The sequence below is a fragment of the Heptranchias perlo genome, unplaced genomic scaffold (genome assembly GCF_035084215.1).
Source record: "Heptranchias perlo isolate sHepPer1 unplaced genomic scaffold, sHepPer1.hap1 HAP1_SCAFFOLD_189, whole genome shotgun sequence".
Classification (NCBI taxonomy): domain Eukaryota; kingdom Metazoa; phylum Chordata; class Chondrichthyes; order Hexanchiformes; family Hexanchidae; genus Heptranchias; species Heptranchias perlo.
The window spans coordinates 645,564-668,993 of NW_027139155.1; the positions used below are offsets into that span (position 1 = coordinate 645,564).

Below are 23,430 nucleotides of genomic sequence, written 5' to 3' on the forward strand. Positions count from 1 at the left end.
ATAGTGAGGAGGAAAGCTGTAGACTGCAGGAAGATATCAATGGACTGGTCAAGTGGGCAGAAAAGTGTCAAATGGAATTCAATCCGGAGAAGTGTGAGGTAATACATTTGGGGAGGGCAAACAAGGCAAGGGAGTACACAATAAATGGGAGGATACTGAGAGGTGTAGAGGAAGTGAGGGACCTTGGAGTGCATGTCCACAGATCCTGAAGGTAGCAGGACAGGTAGATAAGGTGATAAAGAAGGCATATGGAATACTTTCCTTTATTAGCTGAGGCTTAGAATATAAAAGTAGGGAGGTTATGCTGGAACTGTATAAAACATTGGTTAGGCCACAGCTTGAGTACTGCCGACAATTCTGGTCACCACATTACAGGAAGGATGTAATTGCACGAGAGAGGGTACAGAGGAGAATTATGAGGATGATGCCAGGACTGGAGAATTTTGGCTATGTGGTAAGATTGGATAGGCTGGGGTTGTTTTCTTTAGAACAGAGGAGACTGAAGGGTGATTTGATTGAGGTGTACTGAGGGGCCTAGATAGAGTGGATAGGAAGGACCTATTTCCCTTAGCAGAGAGGTCAATAACCAGGGGGCATAGATTTCAGAAATTGGTAGAAGGATTAGAGGGGAGATGAGAACATTTTTTTTCACCCAGAGGGTGGTGGCGGTCTGAAACTCACTGCCTGAAAGGGTGGGAGAGGCAGAAACCCTCAACTCATTTAAAAAGTACCTGGATGTGCACCTGAAGTGCTGTAACCTACAGGGCTACGGACCAAGTGCTAGAAAGTAGATTAGACGGGGTGGCTCATTTTCGGCCGGCGCGGACACGATGGGCCAAATGGCCTCCTTCTATGCCGTAAATTTGCTATGATTCTATGATTCTAAGAGTGTAGTGCAGCTTCTGATCGTAGCCTCACTGGTTACACACTGAATTCAGTGAGTCTGGGAAACCCAGACTCACTGAAGGTACAGATAGAGACACACCCAGACTCTCAGAGGTTAGAGACACAGACACACCCAGAATTACTGAATTTATAGAGACAGACAAACCCAGAACACTGAAATTAGACGCAGACACACCGAAGCTCACTGGAGTTAGACACAGACACAGAAAGTGTACTTTAGGCACAACAGAAAAAATAAAAACTAGAAGGCGTAAGGCGATTAACCCAGCATCAAAGCTGTGGCAGGGGGTTGGGAACCTGAGCAGGGAGACAGAGGAAAGCGTGCCAGGAAGGGACAGAAGGTATGGAGTAAAAGGTAAAGTGTTAAAAAAGGAAAAAGCAGGAACTAAGTGTCACAAAACATATTTGAGAGTTCTTTATCTGAATGCACGTAGCATTCGTAACAAAATGGACGAGTTAATGGCACAAATAACTACGTATGGGTATGATTTTGTGGCCATTACAGAAACATGGCTGCAGGGTGACAACGACTGGGAATTAAATATGCCAGGTTATTTAACAATCAGGAAGGACAGGCAGGAAGGACAGGCAGGAAGGAAGGGGAGGTGGGGTGGCTATGTTAGTAAAGGAAGGAATCACTGTAATACAGAGAAATGATATTGGGACAAAGGATCAGGATAATGAAACAGTTTGGGTAGAGATAAGGAATAATAACGGGAAAAAACACATGTGGGCGTAGTATATAGGCCTCCTAATAGTTGCAACTCTGCTGGAAGAAGTATTAATCAGGAAATAGTCAGGGCATGTAATAAGGGAACAGCTATAATTATGGGGGATTTTAACTATCATATTAACTGGACAAATCAAATTGGGCAGGGCAGCCTTGAGGAAGAGTTTATTGAGTGTATTAGGGATGGATTTCTTGAGCAGTATGTAACTGATCCTACAAGGGGGCAAGCAACCTTGGACCTGGTCCTGTGTAATGAGCCAGGATTAATTAATAATGTCCTAGTTAAGGAGCCCCTTGGAATGAGTGACCATAACATGGTTACATTCCATATCCAATTAGAGGGTGAGAAGGTTGGTTCTCAAACAAGCGTACTGAGCTTGAATAAAGGAGGCTATGATGGTATGAGAGCGGAATTGATTAAAGTGGACTGGGAAAATAAATTAAAGGGTAAGACGGTACATGAGCAGTGGTGTTCATTCAAGGAGTTATTTTATAACTTTCAAAAAATATATATTCCACTGAGGAAAAAAGGGAGTGAAAGAAATGACAGCCATCCGTGGCGAAGTAAAGAAATTAAGGACAGTATCCGACTAAAAACAAGGACATATAAGGTAGCCAAACATAGTGGGAGGATAGAAGATTGGGAAGTCTTCAAAAGACAGCAAAAAGTAACTAAAGAATTGATTAAGAAAGGGAAGATAGATTATGAAAATAAATTAGCAAAAAATATAAAAACAGATAGCAAGAGTTTCCACAGTTATATGAAAAGAGAAAGGGTGGCTAAGGCAAACGTAGGTCCCTTAGAGGATGAGACCGGGAAATTAATGGTGGGAAACATGGAAATGGCAAAAATGCTGAACAAATATTTTGTTTCAGTCTTTACGGTAGAGGACACTAAGAATACCCCAACACTGGACAAACAGGGGGCTCGAGGGGGGTGGAGCTAAATACGATTAAAATCACTAAGAAATTGGTACTCAGTAAAATAATGGGACTCAAGGCGGATAAATCCCCTGGACCTGATGGCTTACATCCCAGGGTCTTGAGGGAAGTGGCAGTAGGGATTGTGGATGCTTTGGTAATAATTTTCCAAAATTCTCTGGACTCGGCAAAGATCCCGGCAGATTGGAAAACTGCTAATGTAACACCCTTATTTAAAAAGGGTAGTAGGCAGAAGGCTGGAAATTATAGACCAGTTAGCCTAACATCTGTGGTGGGTAAAATTTTGGAATCTATTATCAAGGAGACAGTAGCGGAACATTTGGATAAACATAATTTAATAGGACAAAGTCAGCATGGCTTTACGAAGGGGAAGTCATGTCTGACTAATTTGCTTGAGTTCTTTGAGGACAAAACATGCAGGGTGGATAAAGGGGAACCAGTGGACGTAGTGTATTTAGACTTCCAGAAGGCATTCGACAAGGTGCCACATAAAAGATTATTGCTCAAGATAAAGAATCACTGGATTGGGGGTAATATTCTGGCATGGGTAGAGGATTGGTTATCTAACAGGAAGCAGAGAGTTGGGATAAACGGTTCATTCTCGGACTGGCAACCAGTAGCCAGTGGTGTTCCGCAGGGGTCGGTGCTGGGTCCCCAACTCTTTACAATCTATATTAACGATTTGGAGGAGGGGACCAAGTGTAACATATCAAAGTTTGCAGATGATACAAAAGTGGAGAGTGAGGAGGACATAAAAAACCTACAGGGGGATATAGACAGGCTGGGTGAGTGGGCAGAGATTTGGCAGATGCAATACAATATTGGAAAATGTGAGGTTATGCACTTTGGCAGGAAAAATCAGAGAGCAAGTTATTATCTTAAAGGCGAGAAACTGGAAAGTACTGCAGTACAAAGGGATCTGGGGGTCCGAGTGCAAGAAGATCAAAAAGTTGGTATGCAGGTGCAGCAGGTGATCAAGAAGGCCAACGGAATGTTGGCTTTTATTGCTCGGGGGATAGAATATAAAAACAGGGAGGTATTGCTGCAGTTATATAAGGTATTGGTGAGACCGCACCTGGAATACTGCATACAGTTTTGGTCTCCATACTTAAGAAAAGACATACTTGCTCTCGAGGCAGTACAAAGAAGGTTCACTCGGTTAATCCCGGAGATGAGGGGGCGGACATATGAGGAGAGGTTGAGTAGATTGGGACTCTATTCATTGGAGTTCAGAAGAATGAGAGGCGATCTTATTGAAACATATAAGATTGTGAAGGGGCTTGATCGGGTGGATGCGGTAAGGATGTTCCCAAGGATGGGTGAAACTAGAACTAGGGGGCATAATCTTAGAATGAGGGGCTGCTCTTTCAAAACTGAGATGAGGAGAAACTTCTTCACTCAGAGGGTAGTAGGTCTGTGGAATTTGCTGCCCCAGGAAGCTGTGGAAGCTACATCATTAAATAAATTTAAAACGGAAATCGACAGTTTCCTAGAAGTAAAGGGAATTAGGGGTTACGGGGAGCGGGCAGGAAATTGGACATGAATTTAGATTTGAGGTTAGGATCAGATCAGCCATGATCTTATTGAATGGCGGAGCAGGCTCGAGGGGCCGATTGGCCTACTCCTGGCTCCTATTTCTTATGTTCTTATAGACACACCCAGACTCACTGACAGTACAAACACAGACACACTCAGACTCACTGGAGTTAGACACAGACACACCCAGACTCACTGATGTTACAACTACAGACACACCCAGACTCACGGAAGTTATAGACACAGACGTACGCAGACTCACTAAATTTATAAACACAGACTCAGGGAAGGTACAGACACCAGCACACAAAGACTCACTGAAGTTACAGACATACCCAGACTCTCTGAGATTATAGACATAGACACACCCAGTCTCATTGGAGTTACAGACACATTGGGCCTGATATTACCATGGCGGTGGGGGGTCGATTGGGCGCGTGAGTAACGCGCCCGGTGAAATCAGTCTGCCCCGCGTGCAATCGCAGGCTAATTGGATCCACTTCCCTGTTGTTCCGGGTTCCCCACTGCTAAGCTGCACGGCGGGCGGACTGCACATGTGCAGTAAGGTCTGTCAGCTGGAGGAGCTCTATTTAAAGGGGCAGTCCTCCACTGACAGATGCTGCAGGAAATAGGAAAAATTACAGCATGGAGCAGCCCAGGGGGAAGGCTGCTCCCAGGTTTAATGATGCCTCACTCCAGGTATCATTGGATGGGGTGAGGAGGAGGGGGAGGACAGAGATCTTCCCCCCGGCGGGCGGGAGGAAGCGGCCTGCCTCTGCTACCAGGAAGGCCTGGCTCGAGGTGGCAGAGGAGGTCACTTGCACCACCAACATATCGCCCACCTGCATACAGTGCAGGAGGCGCTGCAATGACCTCAGTAGGTCAGCTAAAGTGAGTACACTTACTCATTCCCCTACACTCCGTCTGCCACATCACCGCCCCCACCCCACATCTCCTTCTGCACTGCCAACACTACTCTGTCACATCACCCCTCACACCCACTCAAACCTCATCCTCATCTTACCTGCACTTACTCACCTCGCCAATACTCATCCCGCCACTACCACTCAACCCAATCCTCATACAATCTCATGGCTCTATCTCATACTCACCCTCTCGTGCATCTCTTTCACGGTCAGCCTCACTCAACCTGCCACCACCTGTGCTGCAGCCACAGGGCATGCATCACATATGTGGAGTAGGAAGCGTAAGGCAAATGTGTCGTGAGCATGAAGGGGATGCACAAGGGTGTTTGAGGGTTTGTCATGGTTTTTACTTATATTGAATTTCTGACCAACTCACATTACATATTATATTGTCACCACTACTGCCACATCTTTGCGAATCTTGTCTGGTTTGTGCAATAATGCCCGCTCCTGAGGATCACTATGAAGACCCACAACTGATGCCACCCATTGTGTCACTGCAGAGTGGGTGTAGGTGTATTTGCAGGGCTCTTTTGTGCAGACAAGTGAGAGATATCGGCGATGTCCCCGGTTGCACCCTGGAAGGATGCGGAGGAGAAGTTGTTGAGGGCAGTGGTGACTTTGACAGCGACAGGTAAGAAGATGGTGCTCGGGCCAGCCGGGAGCACCTCGGCATGAAGGAGGCTGCAGATGTCCACGACTACATGTCGAGTGACTCTGAGCCTCCGTGTGCACTGCTGCTCAGAGAGGTCCAGGAGGCTGAGCCTTGGTCTGTGGACCCTGTGGCGAGGGTAGTGCCCTCTGCGACGCATCTCTCTCTGTGGTTGCCCTCCCTCCTGCTGTGCAGGTGGATGTGTCACAGCACTGTGTTGTGGAGCTCCACGTGTCAGAGTTGGACGGCGTGGCCGGCGAGGCTGGTGATGTTGTTCGCCCTCCGAGGAGGTCATGACTGCAGCTACGGCGGCCCCCATCCGGAAGATGTACATCTGAGGGGGTCCGCAAGGTAGGTAAATGTGTCTGGACACCGGGGTAAGTGTGCAAGTTGGTGAATTTTATTGTTAGGAGGAGGGTGGTGGAGGCCAAACTTTGTCCAAAGTGACAGAGTGGCCTCCTGCAATGAGTGAGGGTCCCCACCCTACCCCCCACCTGTCACTACCCTCGCCACAGGCTGATGGCTGCAACACGTCCATTTGAACTGGGAGTGTTTCCCCCAGTACAGGAGACAGTCTCAGTCAGTTGCAAAATCCGATCCCTGCTAAAATGACAGGTCAATCAGGTCTGTAAACAACCTGAAGTACCTGTTCAAGTACTTTAAGTGGCACCCCGCCGGTTTTAATTGCCGGCGGGAGTCCCACATGCGGGGGCTGCGCGCGCATGTCAGCGCATCAGTGGGGAAACCCGGAAGTGGGCGGGTTGGAGCCGGGCTCCCGACCCGCCCCGGGAATCCCCAATTTTCGCAGCCCCCCCGCCACGAGCGCACCCGATGACGGGTGCGAAAATCAAGCCCATTGAAGTTACAGTTACAGACACACCCAGACACACTGAAGTAACACACACACACACACACACACACACACAGACACACACTGAAGTTACACACAGACACACACTGAAGTTACACACACACAGAGACAGACACACACAGAGACACCCAGACTCACTTTAGTTCTAGAATCAGACACATCCAGACTCACTGAAGTTACAGACACAGATACACCCAGACGATCTGTAGTGACAGACACAGACAGACACCCAGTCTCAGTGAAGTTATGAACACAGACACACCTAGACCCACTGAAGTTAGACACAGACACATCCAGAATCACTCAAGTTATGGACACAGACACTTCCACACTCACTGAAGTTACAGACACAGAAACACCCAGACGAATGTAGTGACATTCACATACATACACCCAGACTTAATGAAGTTACAAACACAGACACACATAAGAGGCAGTAGTAGAGGCGGGTACAATTTTGTCTTTTAAAAAGCATTTGGACAGTTACATGGGTAAGATGGGTATAGAGGGATATGGGCCAAGTGCAGGCAATTGGGACTAACTTAGTGGTATAAACTGGGCGACATGGACATGTTGGGCCGAAGGGCCTGTTTCCATGTTGTAAACTTCTATGATTCTATGATTCTAAGTTATAGACACAGACCGACACACAAAGACTCACTGAAGGTCCAGACACAGAAACGCCCAGATGAACTGTAGTGACAGACTCAGACATACACCCAGACTCACTGAAGGTACAGACACAGGCACATCCAGATGAACTGTAGTGACAGACACAGACATATTCGCAGAGTCAGTGAAGTTATGAACACAGACCTACCCAGATGCACATCATTTACAGAAATAGACACACCTAGACTCACTGAAGTTACAGACAGAGAAACACCCAGACGAACTGTAGACATACCCCAGACTCAGTGAAGTTATCATAGAAAGGTTACAGCAAGGAAGGAGGCCATTCGGCCTATCGAGTCCATGCCGGCTCAATGCAAGAGCAATCCAGTTAGTTCCACTCCCCCGCACTTTCCCCGCAGCCCTGCAATTTTTTTCCTTTCAAGTACTTATCCAGTTCTCTTTTGAAGGCCATGATTGAAGACCATTCTACCAGCCTGTCTATATCCTCCTGAAGTCTATCACTATCCTCCTCACTGTTTACTACACTTCCAAGTTTTGTGTCATCTGCAAATTTGGAAATTGTTCCCTGTACACCCAAGTCCAAGTCATTAATATATATCAAGAAAAGCAGTGGTTCCAGCACCGACCCCTGGGGAACACCACTGTACACCTCCCTCCAGTCCAAAAAACAACCGTTCACCACTACTCTCTGTTTCCTGTCCTTTAGCCAATTCTGTATCCAAGTTGCTACTGCCCCCTTTATTCCATGGGCCGCAATCTTGATAAGCCTACTGTGCGGTACTTTATCAAATCCCTTTTGAAAGTCCATATACACCACATCAAATGCATTGCCCTCATCTACCCTCTCTGTTACCTCATCAAAACTCTATCAGGTTAGTTGAACAAGTTATAGACTCACCCAGACTCTGAGGTTATAGACAGACACATCCAGACTCACTGAAGTTATAAGCACAGACTCAGGGAAGGTACAGACACAGGAACACAAAGACTCACTAGAGTTAGACACAGACACATCCAGATTCACTCCCAGACAAATTGTAGTGACAGACATAGAAAAGATAAAAAATAGGAGCAGGAGTAGATCATTCAAGCCTGCTCCGCCATTCAATATGATCATGGCTGATCCTCTATCTCAATACCATATTCCCGTTCTCTCCCCATACCCCTTGATGCCTTTTGAGTCTAGAAATCTATCGATCTCCTTCTTGAATATATTCAGTGACTTGGCCTCCACAGCCTTCTGTGGTAGAGAATTCCACAGGTTCACCACTCTCTGAGTGAAGAAAATTCTCCTCATCTCAGTTCTAAATGTCCTACCCCGTATCCTGAGACTGTGACCCCTCGTTCTGGACCCCCCAGCCAGGGGAAACATCCTCCCTGCATCCAGTCTGTCTGGCCCTGTCAGAATTTTATATGTTTCAATGAGATCCCCTCTCATTCTTCTAAACTCCAGTGTATACAGGCCGAGTCGACCCAATCTCTCTTCATACGACAGTCCTGCCATCCCAGGAATCAGTCTGGTGAACCTTAAACCAAGAACTCCCTCTATGGCAAATATATCCTTTCTTAAATAAGGAGACCAAAACTGCACACAGTATTCTAGATGTGGTCTCACCAATGCCCTGTACAACTGTAGCAAAACATCTCTACTTTTATATTCCATTCCCCTTGCAATAAATGACATCATTCCATTTGCCTTCCTAATCACTTGCTGTACCTGCATACTAACTTTTTGTGATTCATGTACTCGGACATCCAGATCCCTCTGTACCTCAGAGTTCTGCAATCTCTCTCTATTTAAATAATATCCTGCTTTTCTATTCCTCCTGCCAAAGTGGACAAGTTCACATTTTCCCACATTAGACTCCATCTGCCAAATTTTTGCCCACTCACTTAACCTATCTATATCCCTTTGCAGACTCCTTATGTCCTCTTCACAACTTACTTTCCTACCTACCTTTGTGTCATCAGCAAATTTAGCAACCATACATTCGGTCCCTTCATCCAAGTCATTGATATAGATTGTAAATAGTTGAGGCCCCAGCACTGATCCCTGTGGCATTCCACTCGTTACATCTTGCCAACCTGAAAATGACCCATTTATGCCTACTTTCTGTTTCCTGTTAGCTAACCAATCCTTTATCCATGATAATATGTTACCCCCTTCACCATGAGCTCTTATTTTGTGTCGTAGCCTTTGATGTGGCCTCTTGTCGAAAGCCTTCCGGAAATCCAAGTACACCACATCCACAGGATCCCCTTTATCCACGTTGCTTGTTACTTCCTCAAAGAAAGCCAATAAAATGTCAAACATGATTTCCCTTTCACATTCACCCAGAACCGCTGAAGGTACAGACACACCCAGACACACTGAAGTTAGACATAGAAACACCCAGAGTCACTCATGTTATAGACACAGACACACCCAGACTGACTGAAGGTACAGACACAGTTACACCCAGACGAACTGTAGTGACAGACACAGACATACAACCAGACTCAGTGAAGTTACAAACGCAGACATACCCAGACGCACATAAGTTACAGACATTGACACACCCAGACTTATTGAAGTTACAGACCGAGACACACCCAGACTCACTGGAGTTACAGACTCAGACATACCCACACGCACAAACTTATAGACATACCCAAAATCACTGAAGTTACAGACACAGACACACCCAGACAAACTGTAGTGACAGACACAGGCATACACCCAGACTCAGTGAAGTTATGAACAGACACACCCAGACTCACTTAAGGTACAGATACAGAAACACCCAGACGAACTGTAGTGACAGACACAGACACACCCAGACTCACTGAAACTACAGACAAAACCAGACTCACTGAAACTGCAGACACAACCAGACTCATTTAAGATAGACACCCACACACCCAGACTCACTGAATTTACATAGAAACATAGAAAATAGGAGCAGGAGTAGGCCATTCGGCCCTTCGAGCCTGCTCCGCCATTCAATATGATCATGGCTGATCCTCTATCTCAATACCATATTCCCGCTCTCTCCCCATACCCCTTGATGCCTTTTGTGTCAAGAAATCTATCTAGCTCCTTCTTAAATATATTCAGTGACTTGGCCTCCACAGCCTCCTGTGGTAGAGAATTCCGCAGGTTCACCACCCTCTGAGTGAAAAAATTTCTCCTCATCTCTGTCCTAAATGTCCTACCCCGTATCCTGAGACTGTGACCTCTCGTTCTGGACCCCCCAGCCAGGGATACATCCTCCCTGCATCCAGTCTGTCTAGCCCTGTCAGAATGTTATATGTTTCAATGAGATCCCCTCTCATTCTTCTAAACTCGAGTGAATACAGGCCGAGTCGACCCAATCTCTCCTCATACGACAGTTCTGCCATCCCAGGGATCAGCCTGGTGAACCTTCGCTGCACTCCCTCCATGGCAAGTATATCCTTTCTTAGGTAAGGAGACCAAAACTGGACGCAATACTCCAGGTGTGGTCTCACCAAGGCCCTGTATAACTGCAGTAAGACATCCTTGCTCCTGGACTCAAATCCTCTTGCAATGAAGGCCAACATACCATTTGCCTTCCTAACTGCTTGCTGCACCTGCATGTTTGCTTTCAGTGACTGGTGTACAAGGACACCCAGGTCCCTTTGAACATCAACATTCCCCAATCTATCACCATTTAAATAATGCTCTGCCTTTCTGTTTTTCCTTCCGAACTTCACATTTACCCACATTATTCTGCATCTGCCATGTATTTTCCCACTCACTCAACTTGTCTAAATTGCCCTGGAGCCACTTTGCATCCTCCTCACAACTCACGATCCCACCTAGTTTTGTGTTGTTACAGAAACAGACACGTCCAGACTCACTCAAGTTATAAACACAGACATACCCAGACTTACTGAAGTTACGGACACAACCAGACTCACTGAAGGTACAGACACGGGCACACACAGACTCACAGAGGTTACAGGCACAGACCCACCCAGACTCATTTAAGTTATATACACAGACACACTGAAGTTAAAGACACAGACACACACAGACGCTCTGAAATTAAAGACACACCCACACATAAAAGACTTAGACATAGACACACCCTGATACAGTGAAGTTAGACAGAGACACACCCAGACTCACTGAAGTTACAGACATGGACTCAGGAAGGGTCTGCACACAGACACAACCAGACTCACTGAAGGGACAGACACAGACACACCCAGATTAACTGTAGTGACAGACACAGACACACATCCAGACTCACTGAAGTTATGAACACAGACACACGCAGACCCATTTAAGTTAAAGACACAGACACACCCAGACTCACTGGAATCATAGAAAATTTACGGCACAGAAGGAGGCCATTTGGCCCATCATGTCCGCGCCGGCCGAAAATGAGCCACCCAGCCTAATCCCACTTTCCAGCACTTGGTCCGTAGCCTTACAGGACAGAGCACTTCAGATGCATATCCAAGTACTTTTTAAATGAGTTGAGGGTTTCTGCCTCTACCACCCTTTCAGGCAGTGAGTTCCAGACCCCCACCACCCTCTGGGTGAAAACATTTTTCCTCAGTTCCCTCTAACCCTTCTACCAATCACTTTAAATCTATGCCCCCTGATCACTTAGTGGTAGTGGCTGTTGGGGGCCAATCATCTCCGCCCCAGGACATTGCTGAAGGAGTTCCTCAGGGCAGTGTCCTCGGCCCAACCATCTTCAGCTGCTTCATCAATGACCTTCCCTCCATCATAAGGTCAGAAATGGGGATGTTCACTGATGATTGCACAGTGTTCAGTTCCATTCGCAACCCCTCAGATAATGAAGCAGTCCGAGCCCGTATGCAGGAAGACCTGGACAACATCCAGGCTTGGGCTCATAAGTGGCAAGTAACATTCGCGCCAGACAAGTGCCAGGCAATGATCATCTCCAACAAGAGAGAGTCTAACCACCTCCCCTTGACATTCAACGGCATTACCATCGCCGAATCCCCCACCATCAACATCCTGGGGGTCACCAATGACCAAATTGGACCAGCCGCATAAATATTGTAGCTACAACAGCAGGTCAGACGCTGGGTATTCTGCGGTGAGTGACTCACCACCTGACTCCCCAAAGCCTTTCCACTATCTACAAGGCACAAGTCAGGAGTGTGAGGGAATACTCTCCACTTGCCTGGATGAGTGCAGCTCCAACAACACTCAAGAAGCTCGACACCGTCCAGGACAAAGCAGCCCGCTTGATTGGCACCCCATCCACCACCCTAAACATTCACTCCCTTCACCACCGGCGCACTGTGGCTGCAGTGTGTACCATCCACAGGATGCACTGCAGCAACTCGCCAAGGCTTCTTCGACAGCACCTCCCAAACCCACGATCTCTACCGCCTCGAAGGACAAGGGCAGCAGGTACACAGGAACAACACCACCTGCACGTTTCCCTCCAAGTCACACACCATCCCGACTTGGAAATATATCCCTGTTCCTTCATCGTCGTTGGGTCAAAATCCTGGAACTCCCTTCCTAACAGCACTGTGGGAGAACCTTCACCACACAGACTGCACCTCTCAGTATCCTCCCATTTATTGTGTATCAAGAAGACGGCTCACCACCACCTTCTCAAGGGCAATTAGGGATGGGCAATAAATGCTGGCCTTGCCAGCGATGCCCACATCCCATGAACGAATAAAAAAAAATTACCCCTCTGCGAAGGGAAATAGGTCTTTCCTATCCACTCCATCTGGGCCCCTCAGAATTTTATATACCTCAATTAAATCTCCCCTCAGCCTCCTCTGTTCCAAGAAAAACAACCCCTGCCTAAACAATCTATGCTCATAGCTAAAATTCTCCAGTCCTGGCAACATCCTCCTTAATCTCCTCTGCACCCTCTCCAGTGTAATCACGTCTTTCCTGTAATTTAGTGACCAGAACTGCACACAGTACTCAAGCTGTGGCCTAACTAGTGTTTTATACAGTTCTAGCATAGCCTCACTGCTCTTACATTCTATGCCTCGGCTAATAAAGGAAAGTATTCCATATGCCTTCTTAACCACCTTATCTACCTGTCCTGCTACCTTCAGGGATCTGCGGACATGCACTCCAAGGTCCCTCACTTCCTCGACACCTCTCAGTATCCTCCCATTTATTGTGTATTCCCTTGCCTTGTTTACCCTCCCCAAATACATTACCTCACACTTCTCCGGATTGAATTCCATTTGCCACTTTTCTGCCCACCTGACCAGTCCATTGATATCTTCCTGCAGTCTACAGCTTTCCTCCTCACTATCAACCACACGGCCAATTTTTGCATCATCTGCGAACTTCTTAATCATGCCCCCCCTACATTTAAGTCCAAATCATTAATATATATCACAAAAAGCAAGAGACCTAGTACTGAGCCCTGCAGAACTCCACTGGAAACATCCTTCCAGTCACAAAAACACACGTCAATCATTACCCTTTGCTTCCTGCCACTGAGCCAATTTTGGATCCAATTTGCCACTCTTCCTTGGATCCCATGGGCTTGTACTTTTTTGACCAGTCTGCCACATGGTACCTTGTCAAAAGCCTTGCTAAAATCGATGTAGACTACCCTCATTGACCCTCCTTGTTATCTCCTCAAAAAATTCAGTCAAGTTAGTCAGACGCGAACTTCCCTTAACAAATCCATGCTGACTGTCCTTGATTAATCCGTGCCTTTCTAAGTGACGGTTTATCCTGACCCTCAGAATTGAATCCAATAATTTGCCCACCATCGAGGTTAGACTGACTGGACTGTAATTACTCGGTCTACCCCTCGCTCCCTTTTTAAACAATGGTACAACGTTAGCAGTCCTCCAATCCTCCGGCACCATGCCTGTAACCAGTGAGGATTGGAAAATAATGCTCAGAGCCTCCGCTATTTCCTCCCTTGCTTCTTTTCTTGGAGTGCACTAACAAATAGGGTCTGGGTAAGAAAAAATGGTAATAAGACAAATAGGGCCACAGTACAAAAAAATGGTAAGACGTCTAAAGATGTTAAAAAGACAAATCTAAAGGCACTGTATCTGAATGCACAAAGCATTCGTAATAAGGTAGATGAATTAACAGCGCAAATAGATGTAAACGGATATGATCTAATTGCAATTACAGAGACATGGCTGCAGGGTGACCAAGGCTGGGAGCTGAATATCCAAGGGTATTCGATGTTTCGGAAGGACAGGCAAAAAGGAAAAGGAGGTGGGGTGGTGTTAGTAAAGGATGAAATCAGAGCAATAGTGAGAGAGGATATTGGTTCAGAAAATCAAGATGTAGAATCAGTCTGGGTGGAGTTAAGAAGCACCAAGGGGCAGAAAACACTGGTGGGAGTTGTCTATAGGCCTCCAAACAGTCGTGGTAATGTAGGGGATGGCACCAAACAGGAAATCAGAGATGCATGTAACAAGGGTACTACAGTAATCATGAGTGCCTTTAATCTGCATATAGACTGGCCAAACCAAATTAGCAATAATACTGTGGAGGATGAACTCCTGGAGTGTGTACGAGATGTTTTTTTTCGACCAGTATGTTGAGGAGCCAACCAGGGAACAGGCTATCCTAGATTGGGTATTGTGCAATGAGAAGGGGTTAAGTAATAATCTTGTTGTGCAGGGTCCTTTAGGGAAGAGTGACCATAACATGATAGAATTCTTTATTAAGATGGAAAGTGAAGTCGTTCAATCTGAAACTAGGGTCCTAAATCTAAACAAAGGAAACTATGAAGGTATGAGGAGTGAGTTGGCTATGATAGAATGGGAAGCTTCATTAAAAGGCATGAAGGCAGATAGGCAATGACTGACATTTAAGGAACGAATGCATGAATTGCAATAGTTATACATTCCTTTCTGGCGCAAAAACACAAAAGGAAAAGCTGCCCAACTATGGCTAACAAAAGAAATTAAGGATAGTATTAGATCCAAAGAGGAGTCATATAAGGTTGCCAGAAAAAGTAGCAAGCCTGAGATTTGGGAGCAGTTTAGAATTCAGCAAAAAAGGACCAAGAGATTGACTAAGAGGGAAAAAATAGGTATGAGAGTAAACTTGCAAGGAACATAAAAGCAGACTGTAAAAGCTTCTACGAGTATGAAAAAAGAAAAAGATTAGTGAAGACAAATGTAGGTCCCTTACAGTCAGAAACGGGAGAATTTATAATGGGGAACAAGGAACTGGCAGAGAAATTAAACAAATACTTTGGTTCTGTCTTCACGGAAGAGGACACAAATAACTTCCCAGAAATGCTAGGGAACCAAGGGACCAGTGAGAAGGAGGAATTAAAGGAAATTAGTATTAGTAAAAAAAAAGTGCTGGAGAAGTTAATGGGATGGAAAGCAGATAAATCCCCAGGACCTGATAATCTGCATCCCAGAGTACTAAAAGAGGTAGCCATGGAAATAGTGGATGCATTAGTTGTCATGTTCCAAAATTCTACAGATTATGGAACAGTTCCTGCAGATTGGAGGGTGGCAAATGTAACCCCACTATTTAAAAAAGGAGGGAGAGAGAAAACAGTGAACTACAGACCGGTTAGCCTAACATCAGTAGTGGGGAAAATGCTAGAGTCTATCATAAAGGATGTGATAACAGGACACTTAGAAAATATCAATGGGATTAGACAAAGTCAACATGGATTTATGAAAGGGAAATCATGTTTGACAAACCTACTGGAGTTTTTTGAGGATGTAACTGGTAGAATAGATAAGGGAGAACCAGTGGATGTGGTTTATTTGGATTTTCAGAAGGCCTTTGATAAAGTCCCACATAAGAGGTTAATGTGCAAAATTAAAGCACATGGGATTGGTGGTAATATACTGGCATGGATTGAAAATTGGTTAACAGAGAGTAGGAATAAATGGGTCTTTTTCGGGGTGGCAGGCAGTGACTAGTGGGGTACCGCAGGGATCAGTTCTTGGGCCCCAGCTATTCACAATATATATCAATGATTTGGATGAGGGAACCAAATGTAATATTTCCAAGTTTGCTGACGACACAAAACTAGGTGGGATCGTGAGTTGTGAGGAGGATGCAAAAAGGCTACAAGGCGATTTAGACAAGTTGAGTGAGTGGGCAAATACATGGCAGATGCAGAATATTGTGGATAAATGTGAAGTTATCCACTTCGGAAGGAAAAACAGAAAGTCACAGTATTATTTAATTGGTGATAGATTGGGAAATATTGATGTACAAAGGGACCTGGGTGTCCTTGTACACCAGTCACTGAAAGCAAACATGCAGGTGCAGCAAGCAGTTAGGAAGGCAAATGGTATGTTGGCCTTCATTGCAAGAGGATTTGAGTACAGGAGCAAGGATGTCTTACTGTAGTTATACAGGGCCTTGGTGAGACCACACCTGGAGTATTGTGTACAATTTTGGTCTCCTTACCTAAGGAAGGATATACATGCCACAGAGGGAGTGCAGCGAAGGTTCACCAGACTGATTCCTGGGATGGCAGGACTGTCATATGAGGAGAGATTGGGTCGACTCGGCCTGTATCCACTCGAGTTTAGAAGAACGAGAGGGGATCTCATTGAAACATATAAAATTCTGAAAGGGCTAGACAGACTGGATGCAGGGAGGATGTTTCCCCTGGCTGGGGGGTCCAGAACGAGGGGTCACAGTCTCAGGATACGGGGTAGGACATTTCGGACTGAGATGAGGAGAAATTTCTTCACTCAGAGGGTGGTGAACCTGTGGAATTCTCTACCACAGAAGGCTGTGGAGGCCAAGTCACTGAATATATTTAAGAAGGAGCTAGATAGATTTCTAGACACAAAAGGCATCAAGGGGTATGGGGAGAGAGCGGGAATATGGTATTGAGATAGAGGATCAGCCATGATCATATTGAATGGCCGAGCAAGACTCGAAGGGCCGAATGGCCTACTTCTGCTCCTATTTTCAATGTTTCTATGTTTCTTTGTTTTAACAGCCTGAGTTACATTTCATCCGGCCCAGGTAATTTATCTACTTTCAAAGATGCTAATCCCCTTAATACTTCCTCTCACTATGTTTGTCCCATCCAATATTTCACACTCCTCCTCCTCCTTAACTACAATCTCTGTATCATTCCTCTCTTTTGTGAAGACAGATGCAAAGCATTCATTAAGAACCAAACCCACATCATCCGCCTCCACTCACAAGTTAGCTTTTTGGTCTCTAATAGACCCTACTCTTCCCTTAATTATCCTCTTACTCTTGATGTGTTTATAAAACATTTTTGGGTTTTACAGACACAGTTACAGACACAGACAGACCCAGACTCACTGAAGTTAGACACAGCTGCATCCAGACTCACTGAATATACAGACACAAAAACACTCAGACGAACTGTAATGACAGACACAGACATACACACAGACTCACTGAAGTTGGACACAGACACATCCACACTCACTCAAGTTATAGACACAGACACTCCCAGACGAACTGTAGTGACAGACATAGACATACACCCAAACTCACTGAAGGTACAGACCCAGAAACACCCAGATGAATTGTAGCGACAGACACATGCATAAACCTAGACTCAGTGAAGTTATCAACACAGACACACCCAGACTCACTGAAGGCACAGACACACCCAGACTCACTGAAGGCACAGACACAGACACACCCAGGCTCACTGAAGGCACAGACACACCCAGACTCACTGAAGGCACAGACACACCCAGACTCACTGAAGGCACAGACACACCCAGACTCACTGAAGGCACAGACACACCCAGACTCACTGAAGGCACAGACACACCCAGGCTCACTGAAGGCACAGACACACCCAGGCTCACTGAAGGCACAGACACACCCAGGCTCACTGAAGGTACAGACACACCCAGGCTCGCTGAAGGCACAGACACACCCAGGCTCACTGAAGGTACAGACACACCCAGGCTCGCTGAAGGCACAGACACACCCAGGCTCGCTGAAGGCACAGACACACCCAGGCTCACTGAAGGTACAGACACACCCAGGCTCGCTGAAGGCACAGACACACCCAGGCTCACTGAAGGCACAGACACAGGCACATCCAGACAAACTGAAGTTACAGACACACCCAGACTTATTGAAGCTACAGACACAGAAACACCCAGCAAACCGTAGTGACACACACAGACACACCCCGACTCACTAAAGTTATGAACACAGACACACCCAGACTCACTGAAGTTACAGACACAGACACACCCAGACTCGGTGAAGTTACAGACACAGACACACCCAGACTCACTGAAGTTACAGACACAGACACACCCAGACTCGGTGAAGTTACAGACACAGACACACCCAGACTCACTGAAGTTACAGACACACCCAAACTTAGTGAAGTTAGAGACACAGGCACATCCAGACGCACTGAAGTTATAGACACAGACACACCCGGTTTCACTTAAGTTAGACACAGACACATCCAGCCTCACAGAAGATACAGACACAGAAACACCCAGACGAACTGTAGTGACAGACACACACCGATTCACTGAACTTAAAGGCACAGACACACAAAAGTTATAGACACAGACACACGAGACTCACTCAAGTTATGAACACGGACAGACTCAGACTCTCTGAAGTTGGAGACACAGACACACCCAGATTCACTGAAGTTACAGGCACAGACACACCCAGACACACTGTAGAGACAGACACAGTCATACACCCAGACTCGCTGTAGTTACAGACATAGACACACCCAGACTCACTGAAGCTTTAAACACAGACCCACGTAGGCGCACTGTAGTGACAGACACAGACATACACCCAGACTCACTAATTTACAGACACAGATTCATCCAGGCTCACTGATTTTATAGACACAGACACACCCAGACTCACTAAACTTATAAACACAGACTCAGGCACACCGATGTTATAGACATAGACACATTGAAGGTACAGACACACGGACTCACTGAAGTGAAGTGTGATGCATCTGCTTTAAGATGTACACAGGGTGAGAGGGACTTTAGAAACAAATCTTACTTACAGACATCACCAGGACATAGACTCGCAAATCAAACTTCCTCCCTGTAAATAACCACAGATCCCATTAGGAAGAATTGTCCAAAAAATTATGCTTTAGTAAATTCAAAGGTTCTTCTGCTCCAGCAGGAGATGGGGTTTGAGAGAGGGACAGACTGTGTACAGGGGCCCGCATTGTGTACAGGGGCCCGCATTGTGTACAGGGGCCCGCACTGGCCCAACTAACCCACTCTCACTATACCAGCCAGAACAAAGCTTTCATCCATTCTTTGCAAAAATGTACACGACCTCCGATCAGGCAGGGGTTCTCAATGTAGCGCTGCACCACGTAACTTTCCACAGTAACTTCATCTTTTGAGTCGTCTGCACGATTCCCATCCTAGAAGATAAAGCGAATCACTCGAGAATATACAGACTCCTGTGTCACCTAATATATACACTGTGTTTCAGAATAAACCCATCGTGGATTACCTCAGGGTCACTGGCTCAGTGGGACTGGAACGATGAGGGTTGGGGATTCAGGCGGCATCCATTGGCACTGGGTGACCCAAGGAGGGCAAGGTGACCAGCTGCTGCCTCTACCCCTTTGAGTCTGAGATCACTGAAGGAGGTGGGACTGCCAGAAATTCCCACCAGTTCGACCTCTGGTGCTCCCCGGTGACTTCCACTGTCCACGTGGAGTGGGCAGGCAGCACCAGGTGGCAGGAACATAGGGTATGGTAGCCCAGTGTTTCTGTTGCTGGATGAGCAATCCAGAGGTCATGAGTTCAAATCCCACCATAGCAAATTGGGAATGAATTTGAGCTGGCACCAGATAAAATGACCATGAAGCTGTTGATTGTTGTAAAAACCCAAATGGTTCATTGATGTCCTTCAGGTAATAGAACCTGTCCACTGTATCCAATCTGACCTACATGTAACTCCAGTCCCACTCTACATGGTTGATTTCTTAATGCTCTCAGGGCAACTAGGGATTGGCAGTAAATGTGGCTTGCCAAATCTCAAAAAGCCCATTTCCTTATGGCACCCAGTCACGAGTATTACTTTCTACATGCGTGTATCAATTTCCACATGCAAGTATTACTTTCTACATGTGAATACTACGTATTACTTTTTACATTAGTACTCCATTCTACGTTAGTACTACTTTCTATAGTCGAGTATTACTTTTTACATGCCAGTATTACTTTCTACATACGAATGCTACTTTCTCCAGGGGTGTACTACTTTCTACTTTTAGTCCTACTTTCTACACACCAGTGCTATTTTCTCCAGACCAGTATTACTTTCCACATGTGACCTATTTTCTACACATATGTATTATTTTTTATATGTGATTACTGCTATCTATATGGGTGTATTACTTTCTACATGCCACTGCTACTTTCTACACACTGGTACTATTTTCTACATGCCAGTATTACTTTCGACAACGAGTGCTACTTTTGACATTCCAGTATTATTTCTATGTGTGTGCTGCTTTCTACACATAAGTACTATATCTACATGCGAGTATTACTTTCTACATTTAGCAATGTATTACTTTTTACATGCAAGTGCTACTTTCTACTTGTGAGTGTTACTTTCTGCATCTTAGCACTACTTGAGTACTATTTTCTATATGTAGTACTACTGTCTATCTGCTGGTACTACTTTCTACATGCCAGTATTGCTGTCTACTTGCGAGTACTACTTTCTACATATGAATACTACATTTTACATGGCAGTATTACTTTCTACGTGAGTACCACTTCCTGCGTGCGAGTGCTACTTCCTGCGTGCGAGTGCTACATTTTACTTGGCAGTATTACTTTCTACGTGAGTACTACATTCCACATGCGAGTATTACTTTCTACATGCGAGTACTACTTTCTATATACGAGTATTACTTTCTACGTGCGAATATTACTTTCTATGTCTTAAAACTGCTTGCTACAGGTGAGTACTACATTCTACATCTTAGTACTACCTGCTACACATGAATACTATTTTCTATATGCCAGTATTATTTTCTACATGCAAGTGCTACTTTTTAACCTGCCAACATTACTTTCTACAGGCGAGTGCTGCTTTCTACATGTTAGTACTACTTTCTACATGCAAGTACTGAAAGTGACGTAGTTAAGTCCGAAACTAGGGTCATAAATTTAAACAATGCCAATTATGTAGGTATGAGAGGCGAGTTGGCTAAGGTAGATTGGGAAATTAGATGAAAAGATATGATGGTAGATAAGCAATGGTGAACATTTAAAGAAATAATTCATAATTCCCAACGAATATACATTCCCTTGAAGAATAAAAACTCCATGGAAAAGTGTTCCAACCGTGCCTAACTAGAGAGGTTAAGGATAGTATCAGATTAAACGAAGAGGCTTACAAAGTTGCCAAAAAGGGTAGTAAGCCTGAGGATTGGCAGGGTTTTAGAAATCAGCAAAGGATGACCAAGAAATAGGGATCGAGAGGGAGAAAATTGAATATGAGAGTAAATTAGCAAGAAATATAAAAACAGATTGTAAGAGCTTCTACAAGTATGTAAAAAGGAAGAGATCAACAAAATTAAACGTGGGTCCCTTAGAGGCTGAGACAGGAGAAATTATAATGGGGAATAAGGAAATGGCAGAGACTTAAATAAATATTTTGTATCTGTCTTCACAGTAGAAGACACAAAAAACATACCAGAAATAGTGGGGAACCAAGGGGCTAATGAGAGTGAGGAACTTAAAGTAATTAATATCAGTAGAGAAAAAGTACTGGAGAAATTAATGGGACTAAAAGCCGCCAAATCTCCCGGACCTGATGGCCTACATCCGAGGGTTCTAAAAGAGGTGGCTGCAGAGATAGTGGATGCATTGGTTATGATCTTCCAGAATTCCCTAGATTCTAGAACGGTCCCAGCGGATTGGAAGGTAACAAATTTAACCCCACTATTCAAGAAAGGAGGGAGAGAAAAAACAGGGAACTACAGGCCAGTTAGCCTGACATCAGTAGTAGGGAAAATGCTAGAATCTATTATTAAGGACGTAGTAACAGGGCACTTAGAAAATCATAATATGATTAGGCAGAATCAAAATGGTTTTATGAAAGGGAAATCGTGTTTGACAAATCGATGACAGTCTTTTGAGGATTTAACTGGCAGGGGAGATAAGGGGGAACCAGTGGATGTAGTATATTTGGATTTTCAAAAGGCTTTTGATAAGTTGCCACACAAGAGGTTGTTACACAAGGGCTCATGGGATTGGGGGTAATATTGAGGGCATGGATTGAGGATTAGTTAACAGACAGAAAACAGAGAGTAGGAATAAACAGGTCATTTTTTGGTCGACAGGCTGTAACTAGTGGGGTGCCGCAGGGATCAGTGCTTGGGCCTCAGCTATTTACAATCTACATTAATGACTTAGATGAAGGGACAGAGTGTAATGTATCCAAGTTTGCTGACAATCTAAAGGTAGGTGGGAAAGTAAGCTGTGAGGGGGACGCAAAGAGGCTGCAAAGGGATATAGACAGATTAAGTGAGTGGGCAAGAAGGTGGTAGATGATATGAAATTATCCACTTTGGTAGGAAGAATGGAAAAGCAGGATTTTTTTTAAAAGGTGAGAGGCTAAGAAATGTTGGTATTCAGAGGGATCTGGGTGTCCTATTAGATGAATCATTGAAAGTTAACATGCAGGTACAGCAAGCAATTAGGAAGGCAAATGGTATTTTAGCCTTTATTGCAAGGGGGTTGGAGTATAAGAATAGGAGGTCTTGCTGCAATTATACAGAGATCTAGTGAGACCACACCTGGAGTACTGTGTATAGTTTTGGTCTCCTCATCTAAGGAAGAATATACTTGCCTTAGAGAGGGTGCAACGAAGGTTTGCTAGATTGATTCCTGGGATGAGAGGGTTGTCCAATGAGGAATGTTTGAGTAGAATGGGCCGATACTCTTTGGAGTTTAGAGGAATGAGAGGTAATCTCATTGAAATGTATAAAATTCTAAGCGGGCATGACAGGGTAGATGCTGAGAGGTTGCTTCCCATGACTGGCAAGTCTAGAACTAGGGGTCGTACTCTCAATACAAGTGGTCGGCCATTAAGAACCGAGATGAGGAGAAATTTCTTCACTCAGTGGGTTGTGAATCTTAGGAATTCTCTACCCCAGAGGGCTGTGGATGCTCAGTTGTTGAGTATATTCAAGGCTGAGATCGATAGATTTTTAGAGACTAAGGGAATCAAGGGATATGGGGATAGGGTGGGAAAGTGGAGTTGAGGTTG

General features: G+C 45.2%; 1 protein-coding gene across 1 annotated transcript in view; it reads right to left on the minus strand.

Moving 5' to 3' along the window:
- Positions 1–23,430, minus strand: part of ttll9 (tubulin tyrosine ligase-like family, member 9) — a gene marked incomplete at its 5' end in the record, with an annotated part of 125,237 nt that overhangs the window by 88,666 nt on the left and 13,141 nt on the right. The window contains 2 exons of the mRNA XM_067977906.1: positions 19,181–19,221; positions 19,465–19,555. Coding sequence (XP_067834007.1) covers positions 19,181–19,221; positions 19,465–19,555 — 132 coding nt within the window. The remainder of the gene's footprint in view (positions 1–19,180; positions 19,222–19,464; positions 19,556–23,430) is intronic.